This window comes from Callionymus lyra, chromosome 16 (genome assembly GCF_982586985.1).
Source record: "Callionymus lyra chromosome 16, fCalLyr1.hap1.1, whole genome shotgun sequence".
In the NCBI taxonomy this organism is placed as follows: Eukaryota; Metazoa; Chordata; class Actinopteri; order Syngnathiformes; family Callionymidae; genus Callionymus; species Callionymus lyra.
Window position 1 is genome coordinate 10,546,578 of NC_141833.1, and position 24,228 is coordinate 10,570,805.

Below are 24,228 nucleotides of genomic sequence, written 5' to 3' on the forward strand. Positions count from 1 at the left end.
ATGGGCCTGAAAGGCTCACACGTCTTTATAGTACATTCTGTAAACAAGTTTACTGGTAAAATATGGATTTTAATAATCAATTAATTGGATCTTTTGTTTGAAACTCTGTTTAAGTTTGCAAGTCGCTAAATTTCGTGTTTTTCTTGAGTTGTCGGTGTGAAAACAGTGGTGAGTCACACCATGAATCATATAACACTTGTTAATTAATGTTTTAATTTACATAACTTTATATCCAACTGTGGTTTTATTCTTATTTTATTATGTTTTAGACAAAAGAGCAAAGCAATATTAAGCCCTGCTGGTGTGTTAAAGGCAACACTTTATTATTAGGGTTGTTAGAAAATATATCGCGATATATACCTTATTATTTTCCTCGATACTCAATATTTGAACGCCCTGTATTAATCAGTAAATATCTTTTAGTCATTAATGTTATTTTATTTTTTTATCGCTTGCAAATCAAATTTTAAGTGTTACCATAGTTGTTTTTCAATTAACATGCACATTTTCACGCTGTGTTAGGTTTTTTGGTTGTTCAATTTCAGGTCGCTAGATGGCAACCCTCATTATGTCACATATACACAGCTAAAAGAACATTGAAATCCTGCGAGACTTTGGCAAGGACTGAGGACGAGAGGATACAGTGGTCTCCAGTAGCTTTTAAAGCTGATGTTTGGACATATTTCGGTTTCAAAACATATCAAGGTAGTGAAGAGTCAAGAGTGGTGTGGTCTCTAAATACTGCAACACCAGAGTAAAGTACTGGGACAGTACTACACATATATCCTTGTTACTACAGAATTGCAATATCACGGAATATATCATATTGTTGCCAAATACAGAAGAATTTAAATGACTGGAACTGCATCTGTTAAAGTCTGTCCAAACAATAAATCAATTAATGAAAAATATTCTAAAGACAAACACAGGAAAAACCTTTACAAACAAAAATGCCTTCAGATCATTGTCTTCAGTCAGTAGATCATCAAACACAGAGGGAGAGGAAGATTGTTCCAAAGCTTAGGAGCAACAGCCTGGAAGGATTTCTCTCCTCTGGTCCTGAACCGTGTTCAGGAACCATCAGTAGATTCTGATCCACAGACCTCAGAGCCCGAGCTGGGGTGTAAGTCTGGATCAGATCACTGATGTAAGGAGGAGCCTGATAGAATAGATCTGAAAGTAAGAACCAGAATTTTAACATGGATCCTGAAAGAAACTGGCAGCCAGATAAGGATCGGGGAAATGTGAGTTCTTCTACTTGAGCAGGTCATAATTCTCGCTGCAGACTTTTGTATTAACTGCAGGCGAGACAACTCCTTCTTGTTTAGACATGAAAATAAACTGTTACAATAGTCTAAACAAGAAGACACAAACGCATGGATTATAAACTCCAGATCGTGTTGTGACATCAAGTTTAGAGATTTTTCTCAGTTGAAGGACACAGTTTCTGGTCAGTGTCTTTACTTTGTTTTTTTCTCATTTTATTTTTCCACCACAAAAATTAAATTTTAGAAAATTCCGATGCTGAATTACCTCAAACATCAGCTTGAAAAAAAAACTTGACAACATGTTTCTGGTCCAACATTCTAGTTCCCATGTAACCACCAGCTGATCTTTATTTGCACCCTGAGGAACCCCTCTTTTCATCTCCCCTCCACCTTTGACCTGTGCAGCGAGACACCGGCTTCTTCTTTTTGTGCTAAATGAGCTTTTAACTTCAGCCATATGTGGGAAACAGTAAATCCAGGGGCGTCTCTGAAAAACACCATTGTGTCTCAGGCCTGGTATATGGCCGAACGTCTCCCTCCATCCTTCACCGGGTCGGACAATAGAGTGACATTTGTGACAATGGATCTTTATTACTCCTGTGGACGGACAAAGGACTCCCTCCGGACTCCGGGTTGGTGGCAAAGGTCACTCCGTTCTTGACACACACACACATAGCTCCCCACACCTGTGGGTTCCGTCTTAAAACTAAACGTAACTCACCTAATATACTTTCTTTTCTCTCCTTCATCAACAGTGTTCCGCTGCCATGACGACCATGGCCCCTCCTTTCACCATTCTTCTCCTCCTGCTCCCACTGGCTGATGGCTCATTCCCAGAGGAACCCAACCCACTCAGCTATGTCCCCGTGGAGGGTGTGTGTCCTGCACGGTGTCTCTGCATGTGTGTGTGTGAGTGTGTGTGTGTGTGCGGCATTGATGAATAGCTCGGCGGTGGATGTGGAAATTGGGGGTTACAGGTCAAAGCTTGGATGTGGAGCTGCACAGGAGGACGGATAAATAGAGAGACTGTTCTTTGCAGAAAAAAAAAAAAAACTGGAAAGAAGGATGTTTTTTAATTTGATGGTGACGCAGCCCTGTGTTTTAACAAAGGGAAAGAAACACAACATGAATACCTGAAATTCAAAATTATCTTATCTGTTGTATGGTCGCCTCACAGCAAGAAGGTTGCTGGTTCGCTTCCAGGCCAAGCCAACTTGTGACCTTTTCTGTGTGGAGTTTGTATGTTCTCCTTATGTTGCGTGGGTTTACTCCGGGCACTCCGGTTTACTCCCACAGTCCAAAGAACATACAGGTATGAGTGTGTGTGTGAATGGTTGTCTGTCTTTGTGTGCCCTTGCGAAAAGACTGGCGTCCAGTCCAGGGTGTCCCCTGAATCTCGCCCTATGATACTAGGATAGGTCTCCCCGCGACCCCAATAAGGGATAAAGTTGTAGAAAATAAATGAATGAATGGTAATAACAGTAACCTCTTAAAAATATAGATTTTCTAATAAACAGAAAAAAGGGGGACAGCTCACCATAATTACTGTTCAATAACTATCCAATAAAAAAGTTTAAAAAAAACTGCAAGTAATGTATATGATGGTAAAACAGCAACTTTCATACTGATATAAATATTATGATTTACAGATGTATTGTGTTGGTCAAATCAACATTGTCTAAAAGGGACTTAAGTATCTTTACAGAACTAGTAAAAAGAGTGATATATATGATGTCTATTGATTGATTTAACTTGATTTAATTTGATTATAGTGATGTCAAAACTTGCCTAACTTGTGATGTCAAGGGATTAAAATAATTACTAGGTTATCAAGCGACGCAGAAAAGTATTAAACATCATAGGATGAGATCATTTGGATGTTTCAAGAACCTCAAGGTAAACAAAAACATCTTGATCCTCCTTTACTCTTAATTGTTATATTTAGGTTTAATAAGCTGCTGTAGCAATAGTCAAAATAAACCAAAACGTGTTGTCATCGTCTATTTTAGCCGTACAATGAATTCCATCAACTCCGTTGACCTTTTTTATTACGTTATATTATCATATATATCAACGCTTTACCTAAAAGCTTGCAAAGCAAACAAGGGCTGGATCACATTTGCAGTCAAGGACAAAGAGTCTTTTTTTCACAATCTGTCTCCGGTGACGATGGAAGAAAAACATTTTTTTTTTTTACAGCCACTCAATCATGAACAGTGAGCGAGGAATCTCCATCAGTAATGATCATGCCGAGTTTTTACCGCTCATAATTGAGCTGTTAGCATCATCTGCTGCTGGATCTGATTGAGTATTCCGACGCGGCCCCCGTCGTTCATCTCTGTCCATTATCTTTGTGTTTCCAAACAAACACTCCAAGACGAGCAACCGGGGCCGATTATGGGGAAAGTTGGGGCGGCGGCGTGACCTGACTGAGTTACAAATACTTTGGAATCAACTCTGCTTTATCTCCCCCCCGGCAGTGGTCAGGAGGTACCCGGCGTTCGTGGGCCGCGCTCACCGCTCGGCGCAGCGACAAGAGCTGCACATCCAGACGGTCCTTCAAGTCAACCGAACGCTCTACATCGGAGCCAGGTAACCAACGGCAACCGCCGTCCAACTGCGAGGGCTGATGTGTTCACATTAATATGCTTTCATTTGATGCCACAGCCGCCATCTGCCGTCATTTCTGATGAAGCGATTGATTTCAGAGTCAAGAGCGCACTTGTGTCTGTTCGTGTGTCGATTTAAATTAGTAGATGCTTTGGGAAAAAGGCTGCTGTGGGTGGAACTGCCTTTGTGTCCCTTTCATCTCGTCCTTCTACACTTTTGGACTTTGAAGTGTCAACTTTGCAGCTTTTTTTTTGACGAATACGTTTTTTCCCTGTTGCCCGTATTGTTCTTTTTACATGTACTCATGTTAAAATACCTTTTAATCATACATTTTTAAAGATACTCTTCTAGTCTTTATCATAAAATCAGTAAAAAATAAGTGTTTTATTGGTAGATGGGTAAAGTAAAAAAGCTTGAATTATTTCTACATTATTCCTATATTTTCTATTTCCCTTTTTTTGACTTTGGCATTTTATTTTTGGCATTTATTATTACTGGACTATATGTTTATCTTGACCCAATACTGCATTCTAATAGTCATGTTGGCCCATAACTGATATTTGGAGTTAAAATATTAGTCATGTCAGGTCATTTATTTATAATAATGCAAACTTAATAAAGCGATAGTTCCCCAAAAATTAAGATTTCCTTTTCTACTCACCCTCATGTTGTCTTAGAGTTGAGATTTTTTTGATTTTTTTTAGTTACAGGCAGAAATGTATGTCAATATGACGGTCACTTTTCTACATCTAAAAAGACAAACATCCAAATATCTCCTGGTGATCATACGTAACGTCCATCTTGTATTAAAGCCCTAACATTAGGGGGAAAAAAATAAACAAGTTTGTATTTTAAACTTGTTTGTAGCGGATGCTAAAAGGCTAACATGCTACACAGACAGGAAACAGTCAGGGTAAATACCTTCAAATATAATGTGTCAATTTCTTTTTTCGGAAAAGATTCTCTTGTCAAGCGACCCTTGTATAAACATGTATTTGTGCCTATAATTCCAAAAAAACACAGGAAAAATTGTCCCCTAGTAGATATGAGGGTGAGTACTTTAAGTAAGGAGATCGTAAAGGGACAAATTTAATAGAATAGAATTAAAAAGTAAAATGAACTTTTGCGTGAGCACCAGATTTTGTGTAGCAAAGTTTCATAAAACCACATTTGTCTTCTTCAGAGACGACTTGTACCGAGTGGAGCTGGACAACATGGCGGGCGATGAGATGTTCTACAGCAAGGTGAGGCGACCATTGTGGCACCAACTACAATGACGGCTTTCACAGCACATAGTGTGTCCTGATAGTGGTTATCTTCCCTCAATAGAAGCGGACATGGGAGTCTAATAAGAACGATATCCGAGTGTGTCGAATGAAGGGCAAGCACGAGGTATTGTGTTTTTTCAATAATCCACTCCTACACGCACCAACAACATCTACACAATCACACGCTTGGACAGACAGCAGCTGGTTGAAAAAAAAAAAAATCTTTATTCCCCGCTGGGTGCTCTTGCGTGCGGTATTTACACAAATTTGATCTTGTGATACAAAATCAGCACATCTCTAATTCATGCAGAGTCGGTGCAGAAAAGCTTGAAAGACATCTTCCTGTTTGCCGGAATTGTGCCGATCTCATTTCGGCGCCACCGGCGCAGACGAGAAACACACCCTGCATGTGTGTTGAACAAAGAGATCGGAATGGGATATTTAAAAAATATTAGCGCTGTTGTATGAAAGCATCTTCGCCGGCAGCAACGGTTGGAAAAAGAAGGAAATGACGAGGGGGGAAACATTGAAGAGCAAACTGAGCAGTGAGAGTGACATCGCCCGAGGGAAGAGGCGGTAATTGAAATGGTTTGAAAAATGAAGGCGAAAAAGAAAAGGTAGAAACGGGGATGTGTAGGTGGGAGAAGACGGCAGAAGACACACACCGGGAGGGAGAAAGAGTGAGATAGGGAAAAGATGTGTCGCCCTCAGAGATGAAACAAAGTTGCCAGACTGGGGGGGGGGGGGGGGGGGGGGGGGAAGGTAATTAAAGCTGTGGAAGAGATTGGCTCAAGGTGGACCATTTTTGAGGGCGTACTGTAAATCTAGCTCACATTTGTTTGCCAAGAATCATCTGTCAAAATGCTTTAGGGGATTTATGTGTCGAAATGTTGGTGAAAACATCCAATTTTTTAAAAAATGAAATTGATATTGACATCCAGATCAGTACCTTGGTCAATGGACAAGACCATCGGCAATTGTTCGAAACATAAAAAACTTTGACTTTCAAAAACTTTCTCGTACAAAAAGGCTGCAAAAATATTGTCTGTCCGAAGCCACAAACCTCTTTTAATTCAATATGTTAATTGTGATTGAAGTTTCATTTTCTATAGAAAATACCAGATGTACTCAATATAGGACATTTATTTTGAAAAATGTAATGTTTTCCTGTTATTACAATGTCCTTAATTTAATATTTGAAATGACAGGTTTTTTATTTATAGTATATTTAAACAATTCTTGTTCTAATCTTCAAAACATACAAATATTTGTGTGTGTTTTGGGATGTACAGTAGGTCTCACCTCAGATCAACTAGCTAATGTAGCATGTTTAGCATTCATTTTATCTTATTTCAAATAACATTAAAAGGAAGATATATCCTAAGAGTTTTACCTGTTTATGAAGTTTTTTGTGTAGGTCATGTTGAGCTTGGGAAAATTGTCCATAGGTATGAGTGTGTGTGTGAATGGTTGTCTGTCTTTGTGTGCCCTTGCGAAAAGACTGGCGTCCTGTCCAGGGTGTCCCCTGCCTCTCGCCCAATGAAACTGGGATAAGCTCCAGTCTCCCCGCGACCCCCATAAGGGATAGAGCGGTAGAAAATGAATGAATGAATGAATGAATGTTGAGCTTGATTTTTGACTACCAAAAAAAGAGCAAATTAATTATATCAAATAGTAAGTAAGTAAGTAAGTAAGTTTTATTTGTAGAGCGCTTTTCCAGACCAGGGTCACAAAGCGCTTAAACAATCAAAACAATACTCAATAAAATATCTACTTTAAAGATCAAGATAAAACTGATAACACAACAGGAGTTCCAGAAAATCAAGGAAAAGCCTGAACAAATAGAAAACAACTTAAAATGTTCTTAAAGGAGTCAGTAGACTCCATCAAGCGCAAAGAGAATCTTGGGACCTTGGCTCCAGCACTGGTTTTGGTGATTTCATCTACTATTTTGGATGTGTAAAAGTGCATGGGCTGCATAAATCATGATTTTTATATTTATGTTTCACAGTAACATTATTTCTTAATGGATTTAAATGTGATTAAAGTTACGAAATATCCCAGATTATTTTTTTTACTTACTTAAAACCCTCATTCATTTCAACTTGTGATTGTTCTATTCTCTCCTGTCTAACACTGTTTGTTGGTCCGACTCTACAGGGAGAGTGTCGCAACTTCATCAAGGTTCTTCTGAGCCAACACGGCGGACTGTTTGTTTGTGGCACCAACGCCTTTAACCCCCTGTGCGCCAACTACACCGTGAGCCTCCTTCTGTCCATCAGCCTGGCACCGTGTCCTGGGTCTCCGACGGCTCCTCTAATCTTCTCCCTCCTGTTGCAGCGAGACACTCTGGAGATGGTGGGAGAGACCGTCAGTGGGATGGCAAGATGCCCGTACGATCCCCGGCACGCCAATGTGGCTCTATTCGCAGGTAGGAGGCCCGAGGAATCCGTCCGATTAGACTCCGCTCGTAGCTCCAGACGTTTAAACATCTTTGCCCTTTTTTGTTTACCTCCGAGAATGATTTATGGACGGATCCCTGGCTGCAGCCGTTGTTTAGTTTTAATCTTCCCTGACCTTGTGCTATCTCTCCATCTGTATCGTCTCCTTCTTAATCTCTTCTTCCTCCTTTTTTTCTCCGTGGGTGTCTCGCAGACGGAAGTCTTTTTACCGGCACCGTGACAGATTTCCTGGCCATTGACGCGGTGATCTATCGCAGCCTGGGCGACAGCCCCGCCCTCCGGACCATCAAGCACGACTCGAAGTGGTTCAGAGGTACGGACAGATGCTCGCGGTCTTTTTTGGGGGTGTGGGGGGGGCGCAACAAAGATGAACTATCTCCTCCGTCTGCAAAGATGTAATCGTTTCTGGGTAATCCGGTTAGAGGTGAGAGAAAAGAATGTTTGCCTCACACTATTTGGTTAATCAGAATTTATTTAAAAAGATGGATGGATGGATGGATGGATGGATGGATGGATGGATGGATGGATGGATGGATGGATGGATGGATGGATGGATGGATGGATGGATGGATGGATGGATGGATGGATGGATGGATGGATGGATGGATGGATGGATGGATGGATGGATGGATGGATGGATGGATGGATGGATGGATGGATGGATGGATGGATGGATGGATGGATGGATGGATGGATGGATGGATGGATGGATGGATGGATGGATGGATGGATGGATGGATGGATGGATGGATGGATGGATGGATGGATGGATGGATGGATGGATGGATGGATGGATGGATGGATGGATGGATGGATGGATGGATGGATGGATGGATGGATGGATGGATGGATGGATGGATGGATGGATGGATGGATGGATGGATGGATGGATCATTGTAAGAAGTTAAGCAAAAAAGTAGTGTTAAACTTTAGCTGTATCCACTGATTACCACCATTTAAGTGCGAAAAACAAAACAATAAACATCAACTGAACTGCTCCTATGGTCGAGTTTGTAATAAAGAAGCTACAGAAAAGAACAAATAAAGACGACCAAGATGTAAAACGTGCGCTTGGAAATTGGACCTCATTAGCTTGAAACTACAATTTCCTGCAGGCTATTGTTCAACAGGAGGATATTAACATCGTGTAAGGAGGCTCTTGGAGTCGTTGTTGTTGGGCTTTTGTAATGAAGATAAACAAGCAGATGATCTGGATGACAATAATACACAAAGAGATTAACTAAATAAAGTTATTCCAAGTCTTGCATTTGATGCCAGTGGTGCTAGCAGCCTTAGCTATACAATAATTACCAACATATACAAGAAGTACTAACATATACAAGAATTACCAACATATACAAGAAGTACCAACATATACAAGAAGTACTAACATATACAGGAAGTACTAACATATACAAGAATTACCAACATATACAAGAAGTTCCAACATTTACAAGGAGTACTAACATATAAAAGAAGTACTAACATACACAAGAAGTAACAACATATACAAGAAGTACAACATATACAAGAAGTACTAACAAATACAAGAAGTACCAACATATACAAGAAGTACCAACATATACAAGAAGTACTAACATATACAAGAACTACCAACATATACAAGAAGTACAACATATAAAAGAAGTACTAACATATACTAGAAGTTTTCGCCTGGACTACTGCAACCGTTAGTTTTCATGTCTTAACAAGAAGGAGTTGTCTCGCCTGCAGTTGATTCAGAACTCTGCAGTGAGAATTCTGACCTGCTCAAGTAGGAGAACTTACATTTCTCCAATCCCTAAAACTCTTCACTTGCTTCCAGTTTCGTTCAGGATCAACTTTAAAATTCTGGTTCTTACTTTCAGATCTATTCATGGTCAGGCTCCTCCTTACATCACTGATCTGATCCAGCCTTACACCCCAGCTCGGGCTCTGAGGTCTGTGGATCAGAATCTACTGATGGTTCCTGAACACACTTCAGGACCAGAGGAGAGGAATCCTTTCAGGCTGTTGCTCCTAAGCTTTGGAACGATCTTCCTCTCTCTTTGCGCTTGATGGAGTCTACTGACTCCTTTAAGAAACATCTTAAGACGTTTTTATTTGTTCAGGCTTTCCCTTGATTTTCTGGAACTCCTGTTGTGTTATCAGTTTTATCTTGATCTTTAAAATATATACTTTATTGAATATTGTTTTGATTGTTTAAGCGCTTTGTGACCCTGGTATGGAAAAGCACTATATAAATAAAAATTACTTACTTACTTACATATACAAGAAGTACTAAGATATACAAGAATTACTAAGATATACAAGAAGAACTAACATATACAAGAAATACTAACATATACAAGAACTACCAACATATACAAAAAGTACTAACATATACAAGAAGTACTAAAATATACAAGAAGTACTAACATATACAAGGATTACCAACATATACAATAAGTACCAGCATATACAAGAAGTACTAACATATACAATAAGTACCAACATATACAAGAAGTACTAACATATACAAGAAGTACTAACATATACAATAAGTACCAACATATACAAGAAGTACTAACATATACAAGAAGTACCAACATATACAAGAAGTACCAACATATACAAGAAGTACCAACATATACAAGAAGTACCAACATATACAAGAAGTACTAACATATACAAGAAGTACTAACATATACAAGATCTTGAGGCTCCAGAATAAAACGACAAACGTATAATGGCTCTCGTAGGCACGCGTTCAAACAGAGATCAGGTAGCCGTGATAGAAGGTATGAAAAGTAAAGTTAATGAGCTGATTAGGGAATAGAAATCAAAAGGATTTTGAATTCCTTGCAGACGGATTAATAAAACAAACCTTCTTTTAAATTCAATCCCAGCCTTGATGCAACCGTTATTACGTCGAGCGCAAGCGTTGCCCGCGGGCGCCATGTCGAAGCATTGTCGGCCTCACTGTGTCTCTCTCATGTTTATTTCAGAACCCTACTTCGTGAGCGCCATGGAGTGGGGGCCCCACATCTACTTCTTCTTCAGAGAGATGGCCATGGAGTTTCATCATCTGGAGAAGGTTCTTTTTAAATGTTATCTTGTGCACTCTCAGTGTTTGACCACACGGATCTCTCTCGCAGGTGATGGTGTCCCGCGTGGCTCGGGTGTGTAAGTCGGACTTGGGGGGCTCCCAGCGGGTCCTGGAGAAACAGTGGACCACCTTTCTGAAGGCCCGGCTCAACTGCTCCGTCCCGGGGGACTCGCATTTCTACTTCAACCTCCTGCACGCCACCAGCAACATCATACGGATGCAGGGACGGGACGTGATCCTGGGTCTCTTCTCCACGCCCCCCAATAGGTACAGCGATGCACACCCTCTCCTGAAGGGGGCGATAATGCTGACAATCCGTTTACGTCCTCAGCATCCCGGGCTCTGCCGTGTGTGTGTTCGACATGCAGCAGCTCGCCCGCGTGTTCGAGGGTCGGTTCAAAGAGCAGAAATCCCCCGAGTCCATTTGGACCCCGGTTCCGGACGAAGCGGTTCCTAAACCACGGTAACACCGTTATGCAGAGAACACTGCTCCCCCCACCCCCCCAAAAAAAATACTGCAATGCTGCTTGTCCTGAACATCTGCCCCAGATATCTAACTCTCAAAGTTCCTGCTGTCAATCACAGAGCTGCTACTCAGCACATATTTATTTAGCCTGCAGCAGCCAGGACGTCCTTCTTATTTTTTCCGCTTCTCATATCATCTGCTCTGTTTTCTCTCGCTCTTGTCGATTCAGCAAAGCTATTTTTATGAGGCTTTTTCCTGTCTCTCTCCCCGTCTTTCAGGCCGGGAGGATGCGCGGTTCAGGGATCCAGGTTCAGCTCCTCCAACGCGCTGCCGGACGAGGTGCTGAACTTCGTGAAGACCCACCCGCTCATGGACGAGACGGTGCCGCTGCTCGGGCAGAGGCCGTGGGTGGTGAAGACCATGGGACGGTGAGATGGTCGTGGATGGTTTGTGGGTCCGGGCGGGGGAACTCTTAGCTTTGATTTGAAAAGTGTGTGTTAGAATAGGTCGTATAAGTCTCTTAAAAACTTGTTTTATTCCATCAATAATCTGTTGAGTAACAACATGGATATTTCAGCAATATCATGATTTAAACCAATTGTGTTCTGTGGTCCATCAATGGTCCAGTTATCTGACGACAGACACATGGAATTAGGAAGAAATCAGTTGATAAAATGGATTCTAAACATTCATTTGACCTGTTTCCTGCTATGTCCAGGTTTCGCCAACAGGTGGCGCAGTCCAGACATTACCCTTTAAGTCAGCAAAAGTGCAGCCCAGGGGCCATCTGAGGCCCTTTTAAATATGAAATCTGCCCCAAGCGTTTGTTACAAATTGTTTCATTTCTAAATGTTGCGCAACCTTTTAATATCATTTTATAGAAACTCCACAAAATCAATAAAAAGTCACTGTTAGTTCATGAATACTGTAAATAGATTCCCTGTCTGGATGGAAGTTTCCAATTTATTCATGACTGATTAAAGATAACATATAGGCTTTTATTTTGAAGTTTGAATGAGCTAATTCTTAGTATGATATAGGGTTGTGAGAAAAAAATATATAATTATTTACAGTATATGTTCACATTACTGTGTCGATATTCAAGAGCAATTAAAATTATTTTTTTTCATAAATGATGATACAAAAAAATAGGGGGGGAGTATGGTGGTGCTTTCAATTCATATTTTATTTTTTATCAAACAAAAAATACCCTTAAATCATTCCTAAAACTATGCGTTTATCCAAATATATTGTATCGAATAATATTGTGAGCACAATGTATCGTATTGAATCATATCATGAGATGAATATATCAAATCCAATTGTAGCTTGAGCTTATTTTATCCTATTTTCACCTAAATATATATCGTATTGAATTGTATCGGGAGATAAAATCTTAAATCGTAGCTTGAGTTACGTATCGAATCATATTGTGAGCTAAATATAGCCTATTTTATCATATTTTGAACCAAATATAAATCATGTTTTTAATCATAGCGGGAGATTAAAATATAATATTGAATCATAGCTTGAGCTAAATATATATAGTATCGAATCGTATCGTGAACAGAATTTATCGTATTAAATCGTATTGTGAGCTTAATGTGTATCGTATTGAATCGTATCGTGAGCTTAATGTGTATCGTATTGAATCGTATCGTGAGCTTAATGTGTATCGTATTGAATCGTATCGTGAGCTTAATGTGTATCGTATTGAATCGTATCGTGAGATGAATATATCTCTTCGTATTGAACCTCAAATAATTTTATCGTATTTTGACCTAAATATGTATGGTATTGAATCATATCAATAAGATATAGAGATTAATATATTAAATTGAGTCGTAGCTTAAGCTAGATATATATAGTATCGAATTGTACTGTTAGCGGAATTTATCGCGTCAAATCGTATTGTGTGCTAAAGATATATCGTATTGAAACGTATCATGAGATGAATACATCATATCAAGTCGTAGCCTGAGCTAAATATATATTGTATCATGAGCTAAATATATCGTTTTGAATAGTATCGTGAGATAAGTGTACTTGTCACTCCATCCACTGTGGCCCTCCACGAAAAATACTTTGGACACCCTGGCTTTAAGTGAACCAAAAATGAGAAAAACAATTTAATCCGAAATGTAGAGAATTTGATATTCACCCCCAGATGTTGATGTTTTTTTAAATTTATAAACCCACGTTATGGTGTTTGCTGTCTCGGCCGATTACCATAACAATGTTAACAATTTGCTGCTGATAATGTAAGCCTTGCTTTTTATTTGCGCATCTTATTTTTGGAGTTGCTAGCTTTGTATCACTAAATTACCATAATGGTTTTTAAATCTTTCTTTGTATTACTTTATTTTGTAAGCGTTGAAAAAAGCATTCCTTCGCAGCAGCACAATATGGGCTAATAATCTGCTTTGTCATCATCAGAGGGTTTCTTAAGCTAGCGCTGAGCACATGAAGCGAACAATAAAACAGCAGTTTAGACACATTTTATTTAGTCAAAAACTGGCCAGTATCGAACACTGTTGTCTATTATGTCAATAAAAAAAGGTGGTGTTTTGAAGGCGGGTGATTAAATAAAAACTAAAATGGTGCCCACCGGGAGACGCGTAAATCACTGGCTATGAAAACAAGAAAAACCTGTCGGAACGGATTCATTTGGCTCTCGTGGCCGTAAATTGCCATTTTATTTGACAACTTTATTAGAAAACAAAGATTATTATTTAAACGGGGACATTAAAAACATTGATTTACGAGACTAATAAATATATTTAGTGTTGTCGTCTGGAAACGGTTAGTGTTTGTTTTTGCTCGTTTCTTGTTTCGTCATGAAATAAACCATTAAATCTGGGCTTTAATAACCAATTGAGATGTTTTTAAACGTCATTTTCATCCATTATGTTTTTAATAATGTCTTGTTTCCTGCTTTATTGGTCGTCAGTTACCAGCTGACAGCCATGGTGGTGGACACCGAGGCGGGTCCGCACAAGAACCGCACGGTTCTGTTCCTGGGCTCGACGAGAGGAACCATCCTCAAGTTCCTGATGCTCCCGGGAGACTCGGTCTCTCACAGCAGTGTGTTCCTGGAGGAGGTGGAGGGCTTCAACCCTGAGAAGTGAGTGACACAGTACACTGCTCAATGGACCTCAAAGTACAACCGTCAAAGTACACCGTCAATTTACACGCTTGCGTCCTCAGGTGCGGCGAGGATACACCTCAGGCCCGACAGCTCTTGTCCTTGTCTCTGGACCGAGCCAGTCACACTCTGCTGCTGGCCTTCCCGTCCTGTCTGGTCCGGGTGCCCACGGCGCGCTGCCACCTCCACTCGCGCTGCATGAAGTAAGTGACTGTGCTAATAAAGTAAGACGTTTGCTAAACACATTTTCAAATGTGCAAAATTAAAGGCTTGTTCTTGGCACCGAGATGCTAGCTTCGTGTCTTTTTTTTGGCTGAGCTCTCGCGGCCCACTCACTAGCTGTGGAGAGACGAACATCCACTGGAGGGAAATAGAAGCGACGTTCGTACGCATTAAACTCATTTATGTGAAATTGGCTCCAAATAGTGAGAAGGATCAGAGTCTCTTGTGTTTCATCTTGTCTGATGTGATATATTTACGTTTGACAAAAACAAGAAGATCATAAATCAAATGTGTTTACGAGCTAAATGAGTTTGTTTGGAAGTGTAAAAGCTTGTATGTTTGATTAACTTGTGTGTGTAGGAGTTGCCTCGCCTCCAGGGACCCGTACTGTGGCTGGACCAGAGGCAGCACCTGCTCCTTCCTGAGGCCCGGGACCAGGTGAGCGTTGATAAACAAAAGAAAAACTCTACTGTATGAATATTGTTTCAAAGAGTTTAAAGATTACAGCAACACGTTTCTAGATGTATGTTGAAGTTATTTTGTGATCAAGCATCGAGGTTTGTCACTGCGCATCATCAATCCCCAGTCTCCACTACCAGGGACTCGTTGTATAAACAAAGCGGGGTGTAATTACAGCTGGTTGGAGGAGGAGGAAAGCCCATTATTACCTCATAACGGACTCCGCCCTCGTAACCTCTTTATCGCCAAGATTTCAGACGGGGGAGAACTTTATAAAGTAATAGAGTAAAAACATAATCATGTATGTATATAATATTTTCTACTCATGTTGACTAAGGGTTGGGCATATTTTCAGACTAGTAAGTCATTTGTATTTGTATAGCGCTTTTCCAGACCAGGGTCACAAAGCGCTTAAACAATCAAAACAATATTCAATAAAATATAAACTTTGAAGGCAAGTAAGTAAGTAAGTAGTTTTTATTTATATAGCGCTTTTCCAGACCAGGGTCACAAAGCGCTTAAACAATCAAAACAATATTCAATAAAGTATATACTTTAAAGGTCAAGATAAAACTGAAAACACAACAGGAGTTCCAGAAAATCAAGGAAAAGCCTGAACAAATAGAAACGTCTTAAGATGTTTCTTAAAGGAGTCAGTAGACTCCATCAAGCGCAAAGAGAGAGGAAGATTGTTCCAAAGCTTAGGAACAACAGCCTGAAAAGATTTCTCTCCTCTGGTCCTGAGCCGTGTTCGTTGAACCATAAGTAGATTCTGATCCACAGACCTCAGAGCCCGAGCTGGGGTGTAAGTCTGGATCAGATCAGTGATGTTAAGTGATGATAAGGAGGAGCCTGACCATCAATAGCTCTGAACGTAAGAACCAGAATTTTAAAGTTGATCCTAAAAGAAACTGGAAGCCAGTGAAGAGTTTTAAGGATCGGAGAAATGTGAGTTCTTCTACTTGAGCGAGTTAGAATTCTCGCTGCAGAGTTTTGTATCAACTGCAGGCGAGACAGCTCTGAAAACAAACTGTTACAATAGTCCAGACGAGAAGAAACAAACGCATGGATTACAAGCTCCAGATCATGTTCCGACAACATTTTCCTAAGTTTAGAGATTTTTCTCAGTTGAAGGAAACAGTTTCTGGTCAAGTTAAAGGTCAAGATAACACTGAGAACAACACAGGAGTTCCAGAAAATCAAGGAAAAGCCTGCATAAATAAAAACGTCTTTAGATGTTTCTTGAAGGAGTCAGTAGACTTTGTCAAAAATTACACACTTAAAATACCTCCTTAAAGCTAAAACGCTAACATGCTACAAGGATGTGTATCACTCCGGGGAGATATTGCGTTGAGTTCCAAGTGTCTTATGGACATAGTGTACAATTCTGCCTGTAACTCCAATTTCTCTGAAAATAATCCCAACCTTTAGTCTACATTTACGTTCCAACATAAACAAATATGTTACTGTAACTGGCCTAAAATGACAGGACATGTAACAAAATGTTTCACCATAAGAAACACTTTCTTTCTTCTTAAAAACACAAACATCTGTTCAGTACATTCTACAATTTTCCAGATTAACTGTTGACATTTGTTCACTTTCTAGATGAGCTGTTGTTTAGTGAACCTTTTACTAGTAACGAACAGGGATTTTAAGCTCTCACGGGCCACATAAAAATGACTTGATTTGGCCCCCGGGCCGGAGTTGGACGCACGAACCCCCCATCATTACATTGTCTTGTCCGTCCACAAGACATTCAGTCGCCCACACACACTTTGATGCTCAGATGGTGAAGACGAATGCCAGATTGGAAGAGAGAGAGAGAGAGAAGAAAAAAAAAATATCACCCACACGTTGACGTCAACCGCGAGTTTAATTTCATTTGTATATTCATGTGTCATCTTGTTTTCCTGCTTCATGATGGACGAGCGAGTGAAGCCATCAACAGAGATATGATCTAAAAACCGTAGCTAGAGAAGAGAAAGTACTGTAAACCGATTCCCCTCCGGAGAAATGCTCTCTAATGTCATGTGGAGCTGACCCACACCTTTGACCTACACAGTAAGCAGTCATGCAAAAATGGCTAAATCAATAACGGCGTCGATAGTGTGTCCCCTTTCACCCGATGTCCCGCCAACATGCTCAGAAGCTATAGAATCGATGCCAATGATCACATTTCCTCGTCTGTGCAGTTGTAAGAAACTCATCAATCATGTTTGGAAAGATGTTGCAAATGTGGCTTTTTGTCTTAGTAATTTGTGTCTCTCTGTCTCATGCAGGCTCCCATTCCAACAGGATGTGGAGTATGGGAACAACACTTCTCATCTAGGAGACTGTGATGGTAGGTTTTTTCACTGACCTGACATGATGCTCCAGGCTGGAAAGTGTTTACTAGGAAGGACGCCTTGTGGACAGTTGGGGGTATTACGTCAAGACGATGGTTTTAAGTGTGGACGCAAATAACACAATTTAAATATGATTTAAGATAATTTCATTCATTTAGCAACAATAAAATACGTTTATCTTTATATCATCATTTTAAATATAATATAATATTTAATTATTATATAGTAACTTATTAAACCAGCCAAAGTCAATATTAAAACTTCTCATTTATGCCTTTTCATCAAATAAAATTACTTAAACTTGTGCAAAAGTAGTCGTATTTAAATAAATAACATACTTTTATAAAAATGAATCCACAAGAGCAAATGAGAAGAAGCTCATTTTTTAAAGAATACCGGGCAGTTTCAGACTTAAAAACCTTATTATTTTAGGTGTGTAGAATTAGAAATAAGAGAAAAGTACTGAATAAAAACCTTTAGTATTTTGTACTCACATAAGCAGTGTTAAGTTGAGATAAAAGTACATGAGTCCGATTTAACAAACCTTCGGCCGATCTTTGAGCTTTTAGGATTAATTTAATTTCCATTACAAATTTTGCTACATCATTTCTGTCATCCTCACTACAACATTTGTCACTGTGACATGAAACATATAAACAGTTTCTGTCTGTTTTCTTTTTTTTATAAGTATTTATTTTTATCTTCCCACAAACTTCTTATCGTGGAACGAACCTGAAAAACATACTTATTGTAGACAAACCACTATTTGCTTCACCAACTTTCCTCTTAATGGCCAAGTTTACAGTTTCGCTTGATCAACACATGTATTGAACTGAGCCTTCAGATTTAAAGCAGTAATAAAATGGCACAATCTACATTAACCAAAGTGTATAAAAATACCTCTCATCATAATTGCTGGACGAGCTAGAACCCACGACTGATTTCTTTGCAACAATATGGTCCAATATATGATTTTTTTTCAAGTTAAAATGGCTAAAATAGTGTCACATGCTAACATGACTTTAGAGAAAACTCTTATTAAAAACACATTATAGAACACCCAATAAAAAACTTTAAAATATTGAGTAAAGAGATCTGTTGCTGCCAACATTGGTAAAAGGGAATATTCATGAAAAAACAAATTAAAAATGAATCTTTAAAAAAATAATTACAGCCTTTGTTGATATTTGTATGTAACAATTACATTTTCTTATTGGCCACTATATATACCAGGGGCGGGCAATTAGATTTCATCAGAGGCCACATTATATACTGTGAATGCTTTTAGGGACCGTCAAGCGTAAAGGAAGAAGGAAAAAAAACTTTAAATAATGTATAAATATAGGGACATTCATACATAACCTTTGGTCTTAGTCGGATTCTACGTTTGTTTTGTTCTTTAATACTTAAAAGAAATCCATGCAGTAATAGTAAATGTAATTGTTGTTACAGTTTCACTACTTGTAGCAATATCATCATCTATGTTGTAGTCGTAAAATAAATATGGAAGTGTATTACGTTGAATATGTAGCAACAGTAGCAGTAGCTAATAATAGTTTAATTAGTGATACTCAAAATAGTACTAGTACTAGAAGGTGTAGTTTCCATAATGATGGTGTGTTATTTATGTCGAGCTCCTGGACAGCACAATCATGTGAATTGATGAAGGAAAAAAAAGACGAGAAAAATAACTTGTAATGAAATTGTTAGTTAGTTATTGATAGTCGTGACAAATGTCATAAACAAAACACTGTTATATAGTATTATTTTGACCTCATGCGGGCCGTATAGATGGAGTCTGATATATTCTGTGGCATAGGGGCCGTCAAGTCAAAAGAGGGGAGCAAAGAGCAAAGGAAAAGTAAAAAAAACAGTATAAAAAATAGACATAGCTATGCAAATAAAATATTTAGACAAAGTTTTAAGCAAGTAAATAAAAAAACATTTTTTTCTAAATATGATCAAAATATTGATTCAGATTATTTTGAAATAAATCTTTGCATTAAGAATTAATACAATGTGAAATACAACATGAAAGTGTTAGCTAACACTGTCGTAAACATTCAATGCGTTTCTACATCATGAGGGCCGCATCAATGCAATCAAAGGGCCGGATGTGGCCCCCGGGCCGCACTCAGCCCATCCGATTTAGGGTCACATGCTGTTGCTGTTACACAACACTTAAGTATTACATTGTGCGGAGAGAGTGTGGAAGTAAAGTTAGTTCGTGTCTAAGTGGGTGTTGAAGTCAAAAGTCTGGAAGGAAAAAACGTGCTAACAATGGAATGCAGACGTTTTTTTTTTTTTGCTGCTGCGTTAAAAATGTAAACTAAGCACAGAAAACAAGGGTCGTCTGTTTTTTCGGGGGTTGAGGGGGGGGAGAAAGGGGAACGATTAGAACTTGGTGGAAACACTGAGGTAATGTTTTGCTGCAAACACAGACTCTCGGAGCAGCTGCAGAGTGGAAAGTGTAAGAAGAGCAGTGAAGAGAGGGGGAGTCAGCTGCTGTGGTCTGGGCGGCCATGATGACAAGTGCAGGCTTTTTTGGACCCCGGAGCCTGTGGAGCCTCCAGGCCTGCATGGAGAGATGTTTGATGAAATGTTAGCGTCCACCAGAAAGAGCCTGTGGAGCGACACAGCATAATAAAAACACAGTGTTGTGTGTCATTAACGAGCGGATGTTTGTGTGTCTTTTGTCTTCAGGAATCCTGCAACAGAGTTTGTTAATTGAGCCAGAGAGTCTGGTCTCTCTTAACCTACTGGTGGCATCAGCCGTCTCGGCCTTCACCATCGGTGCGGCGCTCTCCGGCCTCGCCGTCTGCTGGATCATGGCCAACAAACCCAACAACCGTCGCCATGGCAGCACGCCCCAGTCCTCCATCCAGCGGCGAGACAGGGGCCTGCTGAGCAACGGCGGCGGGATGGGGGGCTCCGTGCTCAGCGTGACCCGCCAGGGCGGCGGCGAGCGCTCGTGCACTCAGAGCGGAGAGACCCTCTTTGTGATGCCCAATGGCTGGGTGAAGTCTGGAGAGCTCGACCCGGGCTTCCTGCCAACTCCCGAGCACACGCCTCAGCAGAAGCGCAGAGGTCTTCGGCTGTCTGACTCCAACTCCGGCGGGTGGGACACCAGCCAGACCTACTTGGGCGGAGGGTCCGTGGGCCTGGGGTCACCTTGTCGCATGCCGCCCTCGGTTTATCTGACCACCAGACTGTTCCAGCAGGGCGGAGGCGGGAGGCTGGAGGGCCGAGGGGGCGACGCGCCTCGCCAGCACTACGTCTGCCTGAGCAAGCAGGAAAAGGGAATGAAGGGAACTCCCAAAGCGCCCCTGAGGAAGTCGGCCGGAGAGTACGTCTACCCCATGACCCCGCAGGACTCGCCCGAGCGGAGGCGGGTGGTGTCGGCTCCCAGCGCGCCGGCGGAGTACAGCGAGCCGCTGCCCCTGCGATGGCCGGCCCAGGAAGGTTACATCCTCAGCAGCCACGGGATGGTGCCCGTACCGCTTCCGCCGCCGTCCATGCCGCCCCCTAGTGGCCCGGCCTACATGACGCAGCAGCACACCCCGGCGCTCAGCAGGGCTTTAATAAGAAGCGCTCTGGAGAGAGGGGAGCTGGGAGAGTTGGTGGACCTAAGCCAGCTCATGAGCAAGAAGAACTGCAGCGACAGAACTCAGCCTGGCCAGTGACCGCCGAGGGAACGAATGTGAAGAGTTTCACTTTCCAGACTTTCTTTCGACACTCTCTCCCTCTTACGCCGCCCCTTTATCAGCATTTTTTACTTCATTCTTTTGGTCCGGTTGTCAGTGTCCCCGGGGGGACTCTCCATCCCCAGACGAGTCCTGGGCCAGGGACTGGCTGCCGCGCCTGTCACTCATATCCCGGGCCTCGCTTATTGGTCATATTGAGTGAAGGTTGTTGCTGTGTCTGCAATGCAGGGTTGTTTTTCTGCTTCCATGGATGGAGGGAAAGGGAAAAGCAGACTAAAGGAGGCTCAGATGAACTGGGGACAGGAAGGTCTTGACAGGGGGGAGTCTGGACAAGCATTTTTTTTTTAAAGACCCCAAGAAAAGAAAGACCTTAAACCAGAGGGACCAACTGAAAGAGAGATACTGGAGGGGCTCCCCAAACTGTCAGAAAGAATGTGTTCCCTCGTCCTCTGTCATCCTCTCGGCCTTACATGTCACCGTTTAAGTACATGGGAATCATGACTGGAGTGCCAACCCGCGTCCAACTCCACTCGCAGGAATACAGGACCATCACTCACGCCGAGGGTGTGTGTGTGTGAGGGGGGGCGGCTTAAATGTCAGCAGTATTCCCTGCCAGCTATACGCTCTCTCTAATGACGTTGCGGGCATCTCGGTAGTCCATCTCTCTGGTTCATTTGCATTCCCCCGGCTTCTCCACTCCCATGAACTCTTTAATGACCAATAATTCCACGAGGCCGCGAGGACGGATCGTACATGACTGACGGAAGAATAGCCAAGCGGCGGGAAGGCCGGGAAGGACGGATTATGAAATGAATGCGTTACTCGGACGTCTTGTCCTTCGCTGTCACCTGAGGGCTTTTGCACACACACACACACACACACACACGCACATTAAGGCTTCATTGTAAAACTGTGTCTCGGTTTATTGGCTCAAGTTCCCCCACCCGTCCACGTGGCAGTGGGTCAAGGTCCCGGAACCGAGTGACAGCTTCAGTGGCAATGATTAAAACCCACGACCCATCTCAGAGCCCGACCGGGGTAATGGAAAATCCTCACAGCTGGCAAATTGGACCATATATATTCAGAACCGTTAAAGTGTCCCGATGCGACGGCGCCGTTAGAAACAACACCACATACAGAAGAGCCATAAAGACACGAGCAGAGAGGCGAAAGTTGTTTTTTTTTTCCAGTCACGGATGCAGGTTTTGTGTTGACCTTCAGCAGCAATACGTGTTTTATCTGTATATAGTCGAGTCATCACGGCTACGAATGTACGTCTCCAGTCGTCCTCTCACACTTTTGTCCATCTACTGATGCCTGAACACTGAAGCAAAAAAAAACAAAAAGTGAAACTTGTCAAAGTGCCATAGACTGATCCGGTTTTGCAGTGACGTGCTGCCGCCGTGAGAAAAACTTTCATGAAATTGCAGTAAAAGATTTGTACGCCTTTGGCCTCACACGCTGAATGTTGAATTCCTGATTTGGAAAAAATCATCATGTGTTAATGTTGGGTTTTTAAAACTGCGTCCGGTGTGTGATCACGTTTTATTGGACTGAGAGGGGAACACTGTGTATCGAAGCGTGTCGTGTTTTCAAAAGAAAAAAAAGTCGGATGATGATTGTCTCCAACTGCCATACGGACGCCATCTCTCGTGATTGAATGTACCTTCTTTGTTTCCATGACTCGGGAAAAGCACAAGGACTTTTCTTCTGTATCATTTGTACAAAGTGTAAATAGTCATGCTACGTCGTGTCAGTTTGTTTTTCCGAGGTGGTGGTGGTGTTTGGTTGGGGGTGTGGGTGGGTGGGTGTGGGTTTATTCCGGAAAAGACAGGACTCTATTTGGGAATTTCTATTCTGTTCGTTTTTATCGTGACGATGCTGTGAATAAGATGTATGTACAGTAATATTGTGATCAACAGGCTGAATGCTGAGGTCGGCGGTTTCCCCTGTTATTAGAGTAGAGTCGCAGGCAGCTTTTGACTGACGCCTGCTGAGTCCTTTGCCGCCGCGGAGACACCGCTGTCACCATAGTCATCAATCCTGGGAGAACTGCTATTAAATGGCATTATATAATTGACTGCTAATGTTGTTTTGCGAGCTACTGGATGCACTCTTTTGAAATAAATGTATATAATAACAGCTCCGCGCAGACATTAACACTTGCGGCTCTGAGGCGTAATTACTGGTTATTCCTCCTTTTATGAAATGTGTCACTGGCTGAGAGATTGTAGGCTCCATTATCCGCCACTAGGGGGGACTAGAAGCTGATTATTTCCTGCTCAATCTGAATCGAGACAGCAGACGAACCCTTGGGTGTTTGTGCGAGAGTGCCTGTTTATTCAGCAGTTTAGTGTAAATATGGAGGGAAGACAGAGTCAATTTTTGGTTAAGTTATATAAGTTGTATAAACATAGAGTATAGTTACCAGATTATTTTCAGCAGATGACATCCAAAACAACCCAAATAAGAAACTAATTGGCCAAATACAGTATATTTATGTTCATCCTGAACAAATGTCAACATGAATGCTAAGTGACCAAGAGGTAGTTGCTGACATCACAAGGAAACAGCCCCTCATCTTACCGACGGTGACTCGTACCGGGCCGTCGTACTATTGCATGATGAGTGGAGGAGGATGGAAAACACTATGAGGTAAAAACAAAGATGAGCAAATAGACAATTTGGTATATTCAAAAGGACTTTAACCCTGGATGTCGCCTTTGCCAAACGCTTTATGATCAACTAATCGTGGCACTCCTGGTATTCCATAGTGATCAGTTCTTGTCTGTGTTTTGCCTGAAACCTCAATTTCAAAATGTATGTGTTGTACCACCTTAAAAAAATGTTTCCCACTTTGCATTGAAAATAAATTCTCAAGACATTTGCATTATGTAAGACATCTATCTAGAAAAAAAACAGACATTTTAATGCAGATAACTCATTTTCAGTCCCTTTCCAAAAACCTGGAATTCTCCCATATCTACTTTTTTATATACATGCTTTAAATTTAATCAATGGCAATTTTTGGGGGGTGTCTTCTGCCCCCCTTTTGCCCCCTTTAACTTGACCCGATCGAGTAGCCCTGCCCCCTTGAACCATTACTGAAAGATCTCATTTTTGTGTTCATTATAATGGGACATGTTTGAATTTTTCATGGGGGTCTTCTACCTTCTTAACTCTTGTGT

At 41.2% G+C, this 24,228-nt stretch overlaps 1 protein-coding gene across 1 annotated transcript in view; it reads left to right on the plus strand.

Moving 5' to 3' along the window:
• LOC148063617 (semaphorin-6B-like) overlaps nucleotides 1-22,806 on the plus strand; it is a 47,328-nt gene extending 24,522 nt beyond the window's left edge. Inside the window, exons 2-17 of the mRNA XM_087810845.1 lie at nucleotides 2,024-2,141; nucleotides 3,749-3,860; nucleotides 5,062-5,122; nucleotides 5,208-5,270; nucleotides 7,307-7,405; nucleotides 7,487-7,577; nucleotides 7,802-7,921; nucleotides 10,596-10,684; nucleotides 10,746-10,963; nucleotides 11,028-11,159; nucleotides 11,441-11,590; nucleotides 14,113-14,286; nucleotides 14,370-14,510; nucleotides 14,890-14,967; nucleotides 17,271-17,332; nucleotides 20,040-22,806. Of these exons, the coding sequence (XP_087666971.1) occupies nucleotides 2,036-2,141; nucleotides 3,749-3,860; nucleotides 5,062-5,122; nucleotides 5,208-5,270; nucleotides 7,307-7,405; nucleotides 7,487-7,577; nucleotides 7,802-7,921; nucleotides 10,596-10,684; nucleotides 10,746-10,963; nucleotides 11,028-11,159; nucleotides 11,441-11,590; nucleotides 14,113-14,286; nucleotides 14,370-14,510; nucleotides 14,890-14,967; nucleotides 17,271-17,332; nucleotides 20,040-21,019 (2,676 nt within the window). The 5' untranslated portion in view covers nucleotides 2,024-2,035 and the 3' untranslated portion in view covers nucleotides 21,020-22,806. The remainder of the gene's footprint in view (nucleotides 1-2,023; nucleotides 2,142-3,748; nucleotides 3,861-5,061; nucleotides 5,123-5,207; nucleotides 5,271-7,306; nucleotides 7,406-7,486; nucleotides 7,578-7,801; nucleotides 7,922-10,595; nucleotides 10,685-10,745; nucleotides 10,964-11,027; nucleotides 11,160-11,440; nucleotides 11,591-14,112; nucleotides 14,287-14,369; nucleotides 14,511-14,889; nucleotides 14,968-17,270; nucleotides 17,333-20,039) is intronic.
• Nucleotides 22,807-24,228: the final 1,422 nt, after the last annotated feature.